The 15,250-nt window shown below is 43.9% G+C and overlaps 1 protein-coding gene across 1 annotated transcript in view; it reads right to left on the bottom strand.

Moving 5' to 3' along the window:
* LOC146175602 (retinol dehydrogenase 11-like) overlaps nucleotides 1-15,250 on the bottom strand; it is an 88,360-nt gene that overhangs the window by 71,546 nt on the left and 1,564 nt on the right. The window contains exon 2 of the mRNA XM_084581996.1: nucleotides 1,320-1,327. Coding sequence (XP_084438122.1) covers nucleotides 1,320-1,327 — 8 coding nt within the window. The remainder of the gene's footprint in view (nucleotides 1-1,319; nucleotides 1,328-15,250) is intronic.

Genomic DNA, 15,250 nt, shown 5'->3' with positions numbered 1-15,250 from the left:
ACAGAAAGCACTTCAAGTACCTTGAAAAAAACTTATTGCTTTAACCCAGGGTATGTTTTTGATAAAGAGCTTTTTAAGAGGACTTGCCGGAAGTTCCCCTGTCGCCATAGATTGTAATCACACGTTCAGGAAAGCAGCTTGAAGCCGTTAAATACTACAGCTGCCACCTTTGTGGCCTATAGACCGTCACAAGCATTTTCTTAAGTGACGAGAGTGCTTCTCTCAAAACAACCCACAAGGAAATGCGGCGTATTTGTGCGCCGAGTTCCCTTTTCTTGCGAGTGTTATAAAAAATAGAAATGTGAGAGCAATGTACTATTTCAGAGTGCGTGACAACTAATCACTTCTCTTCCACTGGGACAAGACGCCAAAAAGCTCCGCGTCAAATTACGATACGTCAGTTATGTGGCTAAATATATATATAGAACGCATCGACTCAAAGTGAAACCTTGCCTTCTAAATTGGAAGAGAGGATGCACTAGGTGCAGTACTCCTGTGAGGGTACAGACCTCAACCAGCTATTATCATCATCCTACGGCAACCCCCAGGCCTTGGTTCATGTGGCCTTGACGTGCCTAGTGGCCGCACAGCCTCCGCACATGTAGCGCGCGGATACAGTGAACTAGAATATTCTATAGAGTTCACTGTAGCGCGGATCTAGCGGCGCTCGCTTGTTATTCTACATCGCTCACCTGCTGCTTCTTCTCCTTCTCTTCACACGCCTGACAAAGTTAATGGGTCATCATCATCATCATCATCATCGTCAGCCTGACTATACCCACTGCAGAATGAAGGCCTCTCCCATATTTCTCCACTTAACCCGGTTCTGTGCTAGGTGCATCCAATTGACCCCTGCGAACTTCTTAATCTCATCCGCTCACCTAACTTTCTGCCGCCCCCTGCTACGCTTTCCTTCCCTTGGAATCCAGTTTGTTACCCTAAGCGACCATAGGTTATCCTCTCTTCGCACTACATGTCCTGCCAATGCCCATTTCTTCTTCTTAATTTCCACTAGAATGTCGGTAACTTGAGTTATTTATCTGACCCACTCTGCACGCTTCCTATCTCTTAATGTTACCCTATACCATTTTTCGTTCCATAGCCCTCTGGGTTGTCCTCAACTTAAGTAGAACTCTCTTCGTTAGCCTCCACGTTTCAGCCCCGTAGGTGAGTACAGGTAAGATGCAGCTGTTATATACTTTCCTCTTGAGCGATACCGGTAAACTGCTAGTCATAATCTGTGAGTGCTTGCCAAATGCGCCCCATCCCAATCTTATTCTTCTTGTTATTTCCTTTTCATGGTCCGGATCTGCGGTTACTACCTGTCCTAAGTAGACATATTCGCCTACTACTTCCAGTACTTCGCTACCTAATGTAAACTGCTGTTCCTTGCCGAGGCTGTTGAACATTACCTTAGTCTTCTGCATATTGATTTTCAAGCCTACCTTTCTACTTTTCCTGTCTAGGTCATCAATCATTATTTGCAGTTCATCCCCCGAGTTGCTTAGCAAGGCAATGTCATCAGCAAATCGCAGATTACTGAGGTATTCTCCATCTACCCTTATCCCTAACTGCTCCCATTCCAAGTCTCTGAATACTTCCTCTAAGCAAGCTGTGAATAGTACTGGGGAGATTGTGTCTCCTTGCCTAACACCTTTCTTTATGGGAATTTTGTTACTTTCCTTATGCAGAACTATGGTTGCTGTGCAGCCACTATATATATCTTCCAGCACTTTCACGTACGGCTCGTCTACCCCCTGATTTCGCAATGCCTGCATCACCGCTGAGGTTTCAACTGAGTCAAATTCTTTAAGTTAATGTGTACCGGCACATATCTCCACAAATATACAGCATTGGCTGACACAATACTATGCAACCTTCCAGTTCCCTGCGTACCCTCCCCCCTCCCCCTCCCCTGCTGCCCATCTGGTTCGTCTCCTTGGACCTCCTCCTTCAAAATGCCGTCGACACCTTTTTGTCGAATAGAATTGTAAGGACTGTTTACTCAACGCTAAAATCCGCTATACAGCGTTAGCAATGGCAGTAAGCTACCAATGGCTGTAAGTATCCGCCGTTACCGCCTAGAGGGAGAGTTGTGAAAGATGTCTCTGAACGGTTAACAACTACACATAACCTCCCTTTTCAAAATGTCCTTGACAGCTTCATCTCGTCAAGACACGACTGTGGTGTCGTTTTATCTACTTAAGTTTAGCCGAGTTAATCTTTTCGTTAATATTTTTACTGGGCATCGCAATGGTTTCAAAGTTTGTAGTTGCATTTTATTGTTTCTTTTCAGACGCGTCAAGAGGGCTTAAAAAGTGTTTGTAGAACTACTTTTAATTATTTCAAGCGGCAGAAAGTGACCACCTCCTTAGCTCTGCTTAAGAATGTGAACTGCATGACACGTGGCGGGAGATAATAAAACACTGCTTTCAGGATTCGCGCTTTTGTTAAGATCCCGAATCACATCTGCTAAGTTAGATTTTATTCCAGTGACAAAGCGCCGATCTTCCGATTTAATATTTTGCGCACCTAGGGCCTAGTTTTTTTTTCGTTCGGTGCCTAAAATGTGCATTTGAAGTGAGACAGATACTATGCCTTTTTTTTTTCCTTTGAAACAATTATTATTCTTAATATTGTTAATGCCTAAAACTCCGGCACCTAGCCATCACCTTTACCGAACTACTCCCACTAGAAGGCAGTAGCCTCATTCAGTGATCTCCAATTAGGAATATACTACACCACTTGCGATCATCTCACAACAAAGACTTCCTCATCAAATTCGTCTACTTTATTCTCAGCCACCCTCTCCTACGTCCAACTTCTGGCATAAATTTCATTACGATTAACAATCGGTTATCTTTCCTCCAGATTGCATACACTGCCCGCGTCCGTCTCTAGTTCATGATTTAAGCTAATTTATGATTTAATCTAGTTCATGATTTAAGCTTTGTTCCCTGGCCCACTACACTCTCAGCAACGCTAAGCTCACTTATCGGGGAAGGGCACCTTACTGGTGAAGACAGTGTCGAAACATGGCAATCTCCCATGAATGAGGTCATCCCGAAGTTTGACTTCAATGTAACGTTTATCAAGCCCAACATTTTTTGAGGGATTTTGTAGCCCTGAGAAACGGATTGGGGATGGCACGTGTTGAGCATCCCTTGAAACTACAAGCGGAATTCAATGTTGATGCTGATGATTCGATGCTGACAAGCAAATAGCTGATCCTCATCATTGTTTCAAATGCGCATTACGTTACACTATAGGGGATTGTGTTCTTACACTGGAAGACTCTATATACAAAAATAATTATGAATGGCTTAAACACTGAGATAATTCACCCACATGTACACGTCGACGCGTGTGGATTTTCAGCTTTTTTTTTTATTTGATTTGCGGGATTTAACGTCCCAATAACAATTAAGGCTATGAGAGGCGCAGCAGCTTTTTTCTTCTCTCAGATACAATTATACACAATAAAATGCGTTGCTCATCTTTCTAAGCTTATTTCGCAACACAAACTTGCTGCAGTGTACTTCAGTGACATATTTCATCGCGTAAGAGATGAAAGAAGTTACAGGCCTCCGCAAAAACTTTAAGGCATACCCTGAAACCTGGCGGTGTCCACCTTTATTTCTTAGTTTGAAAAACAGTTTCATTGTTTTTAGCCACGAATCAGGCTTGCCATTCTGTGCAACAAAGGTTTCAGATATACCAGGTATCTCTCACTTTATCTGACAACAAAAGACGTTTGAAATGTTAAAAAAAAAAAAAGTTGAGTGGCGCAGACATGGGATTTTACCGCAAGCGCTTGAGTTTTCCAGGTAGGCCAGAAGGTCAATAATAATAAAATAAAATAAAAATGTTATAGAATATTTTATCCAAACAGTTTTATGTGGCAAGTGGATTAATCTAATCCTACCATCTAGACTGTACTTAAACCTATTTTTCTGCCTAACTCCATTAACAGTAGATAGTAGAGGAGACTTTAAAGGGTCCAAGAAAGACGTTAACACCCCATTAAGTTATAAAAAATCCTTTAAGAGGAGGAAATGATGTCAAAGACTATCGATGATACGTCAGGCCTGTAAAGGCGGTAGTAAAGCAGAACTGAATCTTCTTCTTTTTTTTTTTTTAGGAATTGTTTTCAGTGCAGTATTTAGAAATTCTGGACAGTCAACTCAAGGCTAACCACTGACGTTAGTAGTGACGGACCAACGCTGGGGAATTATTGGCGGCTGTATATTTTTAGAGAACAAAAGAGTGAGAACAAGTGAGGCTCGTTCGAAACTGCCTTTAATCCTTAGGACCAAGGCACTGCACAGCAAAGCCCATCGGACCGCTTGTTTGAGACGCCTCAGATATAAAAACACACATGTGATGGAAATATACTCTACGTAATAATTTGTGAGCTGCGTCATCGGTACGAGTTCTCGCCCTCCGGGCAAGTAATCTTCGTGACATCGAAAACCTGTCGCGCTCTAAAAGGTTTCTCCCAAACTGCGCACCATCGAGGAGGAGTCAGCTGACGTCGGCTAATTAAGACTCGAGCAAGAGGATTTGACGAACCCATTCTGCGTGCCAGTTGCTTTGAGGAACAGGCACACTTTATTAACCGGCGTGAGTTCCAATTTTTAAAGATATATTTGTCTCTAGTGGTGTGAAACCGGGCACAAATGTGCACGAGAAAGGTAAAACTGACTTCTTTCAATCTTTATAAAATCCGCTGTGAAGAGGACTCCCTCTGAGAACACTTTCAATCACCGGCCCAAGTGTGCGCAAAGGTGGATTGATTCAGGGATAACTGTCTGTAGCAGTTAAGGTCCTCGTTTATAAAGACGCTATATACGGGGGAAAGGACAACAGTAATGCGAGGGTAATGCAGTATTTCTCTTGTTAGCAAAAAACTCTGGCTTTAACACGAGCGAGGCAAGGAAGCCATTTTATTATTTTTTTTTTTTACGACGGAGCGTACAGACTAATCTCTGAGTACTGAATCAATGTGGCTGCAACATATTAAGATACAGACACACCGCGAAAAGAAAATCGCATTCCGTGTTCCACGCATGATGACCGCGCCTTTTTCCAGCATATATAGATGGGAAATTTCAGAAGGCGCACTCTGATTTGCGGGCTTCTAAGCTTGACGAAGCGCACGATACCACAACGCAGTCACAAGTCATGAACGGTGAGGATAAAACTAATGAAGAACGAATTCGCACTGACCGGAACGCAGAACTGATTGCGAGCGTAATTGAATGTGGCATGAGGCGCACTGGACCGAGTGAAGCTGATGAAAGCTCATCCGATAAATGCTGTTGACTGTCACTTAGCTGGCGATTTTCGCAAAGTGCATTAACTGCAGCAGTTTAGATTTGTATAGTCGACTGCAGAAGCGCTAAATTAGTACGCTATCATGAGCACAAAAGAATCGCCAAAATCGATAATTATCTCCCAACTATGCCAGCGTTTCCTGCCGCGTGGTCCACCCTTGGTGCACGATAACGACAATAAAGTTATGTGATCTGCGCTTGCAGCTTGGAATGACGTGGTTGAGGTTGCAAGGTTGCATTAATTACGACAATCAGCAGCATAATATAACAATCGCTTGTTCTACCAGTCTTCATTTTATCTCTTCCAAATGGCTGAAGGTTGCACCAGTTTACAGCCGTTTGTATTTATTCATAATCGAAGCTGTTTAAACTTCCTTTAATGAGCTTGGCTTTTGCTCGCTGTTTATAGATACAACGGTCTAAGGACGCGTGTGAGCGTCCATGCGTGACACGAGGAACTTTAAAACGTGTTCTTCCGGGTCGTCTTTGTCGCTGGAAACCAGGCATGCGGTAAACTTGTCCAAACTAGCAAGTTTGAGAAAAGGGCGTCTACGTGTATACCTTGCCGTAAAGTGGGTCGAACGCGTGGGCGCTGTGCAGACGGATATAGAAAGGGCTGTGGAAGTACGAGGAGCACTTGCGATGGTCTCGATGAGACACACGGCGAGAAGAGGGCAGGAGGGAAAGCGAGAAAAAAAAACTATACACGTCTTTGCCGCTCCCTGTCGAGAAGCGCTGCGCGCGCGCTGTCGCTGTCATCGTTGTTGTAGCACTCTCTTTCGAGGGCATTCAAGCGTACGTCATATGTGGGTCGACGACGGAGCGCACCAACCGCGCCCTCTTTTCACATTTTGCACACGACGCATGTCGGGAACATTCGCATCACCGTTCTTCGCAGATAGCCCAAGTTTAAATTATTAATCGCGGTGAACAGAGCTGCTGGGCGGCTTAAAACAAGACCGTCTTTTTTTTCTTTCGATGCATGCACGGGAGCATATTCAGAATTTTTCTTCGGGGCACTTTACGAGAAACTCTAACTAGTCCCATTATAAGAAAGCCCGGATGTGCCGTGTAGTCGCAAGTGGTGCGTAAAATGCGTCATCAAACAGCGATATGACGCAAAAGCCATGCTGCCTATCTCGTGACAAGGAGCCGTCCGCAACTGAGGTACCGGCCTTTCAGACATTGTTATACATGTCGTTCGTTTAAATATACTCAGCACTGACGGACCTTCATGAGCGTCAGATTTCCCAGCCTTAGTGTCAAAATTATTATGCAACTGTCTGTCGCGCAGCGGTCCGTATTATGTCATACCATTTCTCGTTGCATATATCACAGATATGGCATGTCGGAGTCTAGTTAATGGAAGGAATTCGTACCGATGACGTCAAATTGTATGCTTTCCCTGTCTTTCGAGTCGAAATTGCAATGCAACCGTTCGTCGTACAGCGTTACGGGTGGGGCCATATGATTTCTCGCTGAATGTAGCATACATCTGCTAGCCAGGTAGCAAACTAGCCCGCGACACGGATTAGAACCTACGACATATGTACCTTTAATGGTTGCCTTAAAATTGAGCTTTCGCTGACTGCTGCTCCCAGATGCCGCGTGAAGCATGCCAGTCGGTATGCAATACGCCAACACACGCACTGAACACGGTACCAGCAGAAAAAGGCTTTAATATGTGCTAAAATATCACTCGACATTACTTCAACCGCGGCTTGCGCATTCTTAAACGTAAACAGACCTAAGTGTATCTGCCGATCTTTTAGGCTTAGCATTCTTTTTACATGAAAACGAACAGGCTTTGTTGACAGACTGCCCACGTAGGTGGCAACTAGAACGCTATCAGCACAATAGCAATTACATAACACAACGTTAGATAATGCACTTTATTTGAGGCAGTAATTAGGAGCTTGGAATATTTAAACCACGCAACTATTGCTGTGCCTACAACCTGTGAGGTGATTTGTGATTGCTAGAGTGTGAGAATTTTCCGGCTGTCTTGTAATAAAACAAGTTAGTGTAGTATGCTTCTGAATCAGTGCATCAGTGCATTGAGCCATGTATAGAAGCCACTCTCCATATAGTCTTGGAAAATAACGCTGCCCGATGCTTCGCCACTAGCAGGTCGCGCTGATCTATCTCTTTTCTTCCCCGAGGCCTACGCCACGCTTCCCCTTGGTTCTCACAGGCTCTCGGACAACGAGGAATGACTTGAGCCATTTATAGGAGTTCGTAATACCTTCCCATACTGCGACAACTGTCAGGAAGACGAATTCGAATCCACTGCTGACCCCACAAGCGTCTTTCTGGCCGACGCTTCAAGGCAACAGCGATCACTAACTCAGGCGTCGTTCTAAGGTATTTCTTCTGTACGTTTTTCAGCCCTAGCTTGACAAATATTTGGTCATAGCATTAAATCTGAGTGGTTATCATCGCATCGTAAAACGGACAGCTCAGTCAAGTCGGCGACGGGTACCTAATAGAGTCTGGGACACCAAAAACAATGCAGCTGTTTGTAGGTTAGACACATGTCTTACAGAACCGAAGTGATGGAACTGGTTGATTGTTATGAATAATCGATGATATGGGAATTGAATCCCTGGATCCACTCTCGTCGCACATTGTAAATTCCCGGCGAATTGGGTAAAAGTAGTTTTCTTGCCCCAGAACGCTCTAAGGATACAATCGGCTGGGGTGCGTCCTATCGCGGTGTCTCAAGCTACTGAACAGAAGGTTAGCGGTTCTTATATTACCGCACGTTACATCACAAAATACCATACCATACACTACCATACCATACCGTACCATCATACTGTTATTTTGTTAGGTGCAGCTATAGTCCCGTATTATGCTCCGCTGCACGCATTTAGTGAATAGGCTAGAGATGGAAGTCCTGTCAACACCGGTCGAGAGGAAAAGTGCCTGGCGTGACCGATAATTGAAAGCATAACGAGGAAGCTTGTCTTATAGATCAGAGCGAGCATCCTCCCTTGCTCGCCGTGCAGGACGTTCTGAGCCGGTTTTGCTGCCTGACGAGGAAGTGACACTAAGAACCTGCCTCGGATGTGCCGCTCAATATAGAATGCATTGGCGTCTGCCTTTGCTAGTTCGGTCTTTCTACTGTCTCGAGTAGCATTAGTGCTCGGACTTAGCGGAAGCGCTTGTAGCGGAGTATCCATAGTTGCGCGTCGTAAATAACATCAGCGCGGAAGGTCAGGAGGAAAAATGACAATGTTGGAAGAAACCAGCGGGAAGGACAGTATGACCACTATTTGCACTAAATAGTAGGGTGAGAAGGAAGAAGAATAAAGGCCTAGCGTGTCTGCAAAAAAATAAAAAAAAAAACAAGGACAACTCTGTGATGCACAGAAAATAGGGGACTAAACTAACACTGTTTTAAACGCTCAAAACGAGACCTGTAAGAGTAAATGAACTAGTTCAAAGAGTCCAAAATATGAAAAGTACCAGTCAAAGACGAAAATCAACAGGTTTGAATGGCAGCTTTCTATGACTAGATTAGTATTGTCAGTCTGATATAACTGTATGCGCCTGACTTATTACATTGTTCTCATTGCATTACATTATTTATCGAAATTGTGGCCCTACATTTCTTCGCCATGTTTTGTCTGTAGTTCTACGTCATGACAGCTACATACTTGGGTACTTCGCATTTTCTCATCAGGTTAAGGAATACTAACTAGTTTACAACATTGTAAACTTGAATGCTGTTGGTCCTAATACTACGCACACTTATGTTAGAAACAAAAACATCAGTATGCCTCTGTTTTAGTACTTACAGTTTTCCTTAGTGAGCGACAAACGATTAGTCAACCCTGCTTATTCATCCTAAATTTCATTTAAATAAGCGACGCACACGAAATTCATGTAGAAGGATATACGCTTAGACATCATACTAGAAAGCTAAATTTATCCTTACTTCTGCGTCGAGATGGAAAGTATATCCTGAAAGGTAATATAAGACATCATTATCAAGAAGTGTTTAAAAAAGCACCGTAAAATTTGATAGATTATCCAGAGGAATGAACTTCGAAGGTGTTACTGGCACATAAAAAATCTACTAGGTGTTGGCCCCATCTCGTTAAGCTTCCCTTAACATAAGAAATAATTTTGTGGGGAACCGCACAAAAAGTTCGATCTGTTGCACCTTCCAGCCTTGAAAAAAGCTCTATGCCTCCACGTTTATCCGTGCGTTGTAAAAGAATCGATACATTAAATTCAGCAGAATTGACTAAGGCCAGCTTTGAAGGGGTTTTAGACTAAGAACTGTTTTGTTATTGGTGCCTCCTGTCTTTTGCTACCATTAAATAAATAGGGGAGTGTCGTGAGAATAAAATCAAGAAAAAGTAAATAGGCCAGGTTTTTCTGAATAGTTAAAATCATTATTGGTCAGTAGCAGTTGAAATGCGATATTCGTCTACAAATCTGGGCCGGCTTGCACAATAAAGCCCGAGATAAGTACAGACTTAGGCGGTGTCTTTAGTAAGGCAGACTTCTTTAGGATGGCTCGGATACCGAACGCTTTGGTTTGTGTTCACCAGAGTGGCTTCCCTGAATGCCCTCAGCAATCACTTGGAGCATTTTAATTCGTAACACAATCTAAAACAGCAAAACGCAATTGCACGGATTTTACGCAGCGCAAGACTGCCGAAATGTTTACATCTTACAGCGGGGACAGAGCCAGCACATCAATGTAATCCCTGATTTCTCGACTTAGGAACATGGCATCCTTGTGTATTAGCCAAGACGGCACCAGAGTCGTAATCGTGCAAGCGACTTATTCAAGTCCGGACTGAAGCCCAGTCTCGATCCAGTCTTAAGCAGCATATGCTAGCGGCCTATCCTTTAGGCTCAGTTAAGTCTAGACTTCGCTAAGACAGTCTTAAGAACGTTTCGTGCAAGCGGGCCCTGATTTTAGACTCACCTGCAAATCATGCTTCGTGTCCAGCTTTGGTAACGAGAGCTCCGAAGCTTATGAGTCCGTATCAAGAATAATAAGCTAATACTTTGGTCGGAAAGGATTTAGTGCACTCCTTATTGCAACGCCGTTAGAAATTGCAGCTATCGGATAAACGTTTGCTTTTTATGAATCGTATTTTTCCTCCTCTCGCAGTATAAAGCTTTCGTTATGGGTTCCAAGAGAAAGGTGAGCCGACTTAGGCGCTTTTTCTGCCAAGAGTAGCAGCGCTTTCTTTTCGTGCCGCTGGTCTAAGGCGTGAAGCCGGTATGTACACGTTCCGTGCATGCCCACGACAACAAAGCGCGGCGCAGCAGTGTCAGCAAGTCAACAACAACATGTGCGGCCGCCACGGTCACACAGGCGGGCACCAGCGGATTACCAGAGCGTCGCGAATTACTCAGCAAAAGCGGGACGACTAGCAGGAAGCCAGCCGTTGCGTGCGTGGCCGCCCCTGGGCTTATTCGCTCCTTTTCCCCTAGAGAGGGAAGAGCTCAGAAGCTGTGTGAATGAAATGCGAAGCAAAAGGGAAGAATGCTGCCGAAATTCGTAAGCCTAGAAAGGAAGGATGGTGTAATTAAAGCATCCGGTGACGTAGCGTGCCGTGGCACTCGCTCACGACAAGCGGCTGTCCGGCGTAATCGACGCGTAATTCCCTGCAATCTTGATATTTGTTTTCTCTCTTCCAAGTGCTCGCCTTTTAAGCCTTTTGCGTACAAGGCAGGCTCTTTAAATTCTCTGCCTGTCTCTCAAGCTGCTCGCAGGAATCTTCGAGAGCGAAGGAGTGTCGAGCCGCTGGGTTCCCCAAGTGAGCTCTTCTATAGTAGGATACAAATAAAGAAAAAGAGTTGCTAATACGCGGCCTGTGTATTGCTACGCCGAACATTAGGAATCAGTTCTTGAAATTGTAAAATACAAAACAAGCCAGATACGACTAAACATTTAAGCGCATAATTTGGTCTGATCGTTAGCATTCAATTTAGGCAAATAAGGAAGCTTAAACAGTGTATTATAATTCTGTAATGGAAGAAATGGACATGGTGGTCACTGCAGAATTGAGTTTTATTCGGCTATAAATTATTATATAGTGATTATAACTTTTTTCAACTTGTGGAAAAGAGTACAGTTCTATTCGATGTCAACTTTTTTATGCAACAACACTTAGGGACCCGTTCTTCAAAACTTAGTGCGTCGTCGGTGTTCTAAGCGAAGACGCACGGGCATTTCTCAAGTAGGCGGCAGATGGTAGACGACATGGCCTGTCACTGATTGGACGGCGGCCTGCGTGGAGTCACGACAACACGTGCCGTGGCCGATTTGACTGGAGAGGCCACCTCCGGTAGATACACAAAAGTCACAGGTTGAGGTGTCAATAGAACCTTCCTGTACAAATGGATTCCGAGTCAGATTCGCTAGTCCTTTAGGCCATGCATGCACTGGGCTTGGTTAAAGCAGGAATTTATGCCTGCATTTTGTGGCCCTTCGCATACAGTAGTAACTTGTGACTGTGTGTTAATGAGTATGTTTGGGAACAGAAGTAAGGATTAATAAGGGATTAGTGAATAGGTGAGTAGCAAAGCACGTGTGCGTTGAAAGAGAGTCCATAACGTCTCCTCTCCCCCTTTAATATGTGTATATATATATATATATATATATATATATATATATATATATATATATATATATATATATATATATATATATATATTCTGAGTGCTAAACTAGTGTGACAAAGCACGAGTATTAAAACTTATTTTTACGGCCTTCGTTCACCATTATATATTCTGAGTGCTAAACTAGTGTGACAAAGCACGAGTATTAAAACTTATTTTTACGGCCTTCGTTCACCATTTTAATTATTCTATATATATATATATATATATATATATATATATATATATATATATATATATATATATATATATATATATATATATATATATATATATATATATATTCTGAGTGCTAAACTAGTGTGACAAAGCACGAGTATTAAAACTTATTTTTACGGCCTTCGTTCACCATTTTAATTATTCTCACCTGCAAAAGTTTTAGCGTGTTCTTTTTAGGAAGTAAATTAAATTCCATTCAGCGCATTATACTCAATAATATGAAGCCCTCTGCACAGTGAGTTCTCAGTGGCAAGCGAAAAATCAGTTATCGTCAAGGAGAAAAAAACAAGAGCGCCTACACAAGGTCTATACTAGAATACACACCCCAAGTCGTGAGTACGGACGCATACAGCGCCCCATTTATATCCCCTTTTCTTTTTAATTTTCCTTGTACGGTCATCCCCATTCCAACTGCACAGGTGAAAACGGCGAACAGCCACGTAGTACGAACTAGCCGCCGGCGCGCATTCGAATGCACTGCACTGGGCCGACACCAGCTGCTTAATAGGCCCCTCGCGCGACTTCGCTCGAGCTATTACGTTATAAGAGGAAAGTGCGCTCGCTTTTCACGACGGGCGTGACTCAGATCTCGGAAGATTTGAAGCAGCGAGGGAACTGAAAGAGCAAAAGAAAGGTGAAAGGAAGGGACAGAGAAAAAAAAAAACGAGCAGAGCGGCGTGTGAGGTTACGTTGGCCGTTTAGGGAAGTAAGCGTATCGCAACGTCGTGGTTACGACGCACCCCCATCAGGTGTGCTGAGGTGAGATAAAACGGTTGGAGCTTCCGCAACATCTGTAACAGGTCGAACAGCAGTCGTTACGAAATAGAATCTATATCGGGAATCCAGCAGGAGCCGCACACACTTCGATATCTGTTTCTTTTTCTTCTCCTTCCTAAATTCGAACTTACTTTCGGAAGACGACGAAGCGCCCTTCATTGAAGAGCGGAGCTGTTCCCTTGGTTGCGTACCTAGCCAGGAATATGAAACTAATTTTCAGCATGTCTGCCAATGGGTTTTCATGAAGATGTCCAATCAGCTATATGTGGCGCCAACTATCTACAGCCCGAATAACGCTCATATTATCCTTTCCATTCCTTTCTTTCCTTCAAGCACAGCCATTCGGCCCTTTTCATTACGACTCGCCACTTGCAAAGACAGTTAGGAAACGTTAAGGAACAGTTAAGTTGAGCGCTGCATCGTACTAATCTGTGTGAGCTGATTGGCATTGGCGACCATAAAGTGTAGCATCGATGAGGCCTCAGATATGACCACATCATTGCTGTGTGCAGCTGGGAACGCAGATGATGGCCTTGCTAGCCGCCGTTCCTAAACTTGGCATTCTTTCTGACAGTCCACCTTTCGGGATAAGGCCTCCAATAAAAAAAAAAAAGCAATGCACTCCACAGGGTAGGAAGACCCCGCAGCGTGGCACGGTAGACTGAGTGGCTTGCTTTACGTGTTCGGCAGACGTATTGCAAGCTGCTGGTGTGATCGACAACCGCTCCTGTCTGACCCACATGGCAGATGACACTTCCCAGCTTTCTAGCCGCTGTAAAAGCTGGTGGGGGGAGGGGGCGAGCTCCTCCTCAGTGGTGGATCATTGGTGCAGTCGAAGACAATGCAGAACTTGCTTCGCAGGCTTCCAGCCCCACTGATAGCTCCGCGCATAAAAGCATCTGCTCCAAACTCTTTTTCTGGTCGAAAGAACGAACACATTTGTGGTACTAAAAAGGGTTTTTCTCCGTCTCCACCTATCACTCTTGGCTGACTTCAGGGTATCATTAATTTTTAGCTTGAGGAGAACCATTGAGCCTTTAGGAATAGAGGTTTCGCTACAGTCATCGAGATCTAGCGCTGCGTTTATTTCAAGGAAGAGCGCGGCCCAGGTTCAGCCGCTGCGCTGGTGTCTGTGCTCAGGGCCCGAAACATCGCAATCGGCTTTTGTGTAAAGGCAGGAAAACGATTGCGTGTATTTGATTTTTGAATAGCTTCAGAGCGTGAGTTTTGTGACTTCCAAAACATAATTACGGCATTTTGTCGCGCATTGATCATTATGAGCCCTAAAGTAATGCCTTCATTCCGAAACGCAGTCCTCTGGTGGTTTTCATTAGCCACGAAAGCTGCCTGCAGACAGACAAAACTTCTGCAGACACTCCATTTGTCAACTCTAGTTCAGAAATTGAAAGATTAATTCGGACTAAATTTTTTAAACAAGCGTCTTTCATTTGTTGTTCACTAGCCTTTTTATTAGCAATTGCCTTGTTTCTAATGCAGCCTTGGGCATTACCTCCCTCCATATTTTTTAAAGATAAGCCAATAAATATTCGAGTGAAACGCTCGGGCACCTTTAATACAAACGTCGATGCGCGTAAAATGAGCGGGGATTACTATTACTCGCGTTCATATGCATATAGGCCATTTAGAACACCGCGTTTTGACAGTGCTGGCACTGTTCCGTCAGCCAGCTGCTCGCCGCGCATTTCCTCTTACGCGCCTATCTAATCTGCATCTAGTGCGACGCTCAGATTCTGTGACTTTCAAAAAAGCCCGCATCGCGAAACTCTTCTTCGAGTCCATGGGCGCGCAGTATTGTCATACTCTGCGTGCCCAGTCGCGGTTAAACCGCTGCAGGAGGATTTCGATGGTAAACAGAAACGCGCGAGCCTCGCATTGCTGTCAGATGTATTTGTCTAGTTCTTTTGGCTATCTTTAGTACGCTGCGTTACGAACGGTTCAACTCCCTTAAGCTGCCCCTGGATTATAGAGACGCTTTATTGGAGGTCTTCACATTTATTTCGGCTGCCTACCTACGGTTTTTTCAGGGGTACAAAGTGTAAAGTTCGTAATCTTTTTGTTCCAGTAAATATCCAATATACATATACGGTCCTTTGTTGGTATGTGGGTGCTTTCCCGGCAGCAGAAGATGTACCCTGATAGAGAACATTGCACTTATAGTTTTTCCCGTCACACGAATTTAACTCATCCCACCTACAGCAAAAAAAGTTCTCTATGTTGAAAGCCTAAATGGGTGGTTCAGGTTG

This window comes from Amblyomma maculatum, chromosome 10, assembly GCF_055883805.1.
Source record: "Amblyomma maculatum isolate TAMU_Amacu chromosome 10, ASM5588380v1, whole genome shotgun sequence".
Classification (NCBI taxonomy): Eukaryota; Metazoa; Arthropoda; class Arachnida; order Ixodida; family Ixodidae; genus Amblyomma; species Amblyomma maculatum.
The sequence above is the reverse complement of the archived record's forward strand: the minus strand, read 5'-3'. Positions and strand labels throughout refer to the sequence as shown.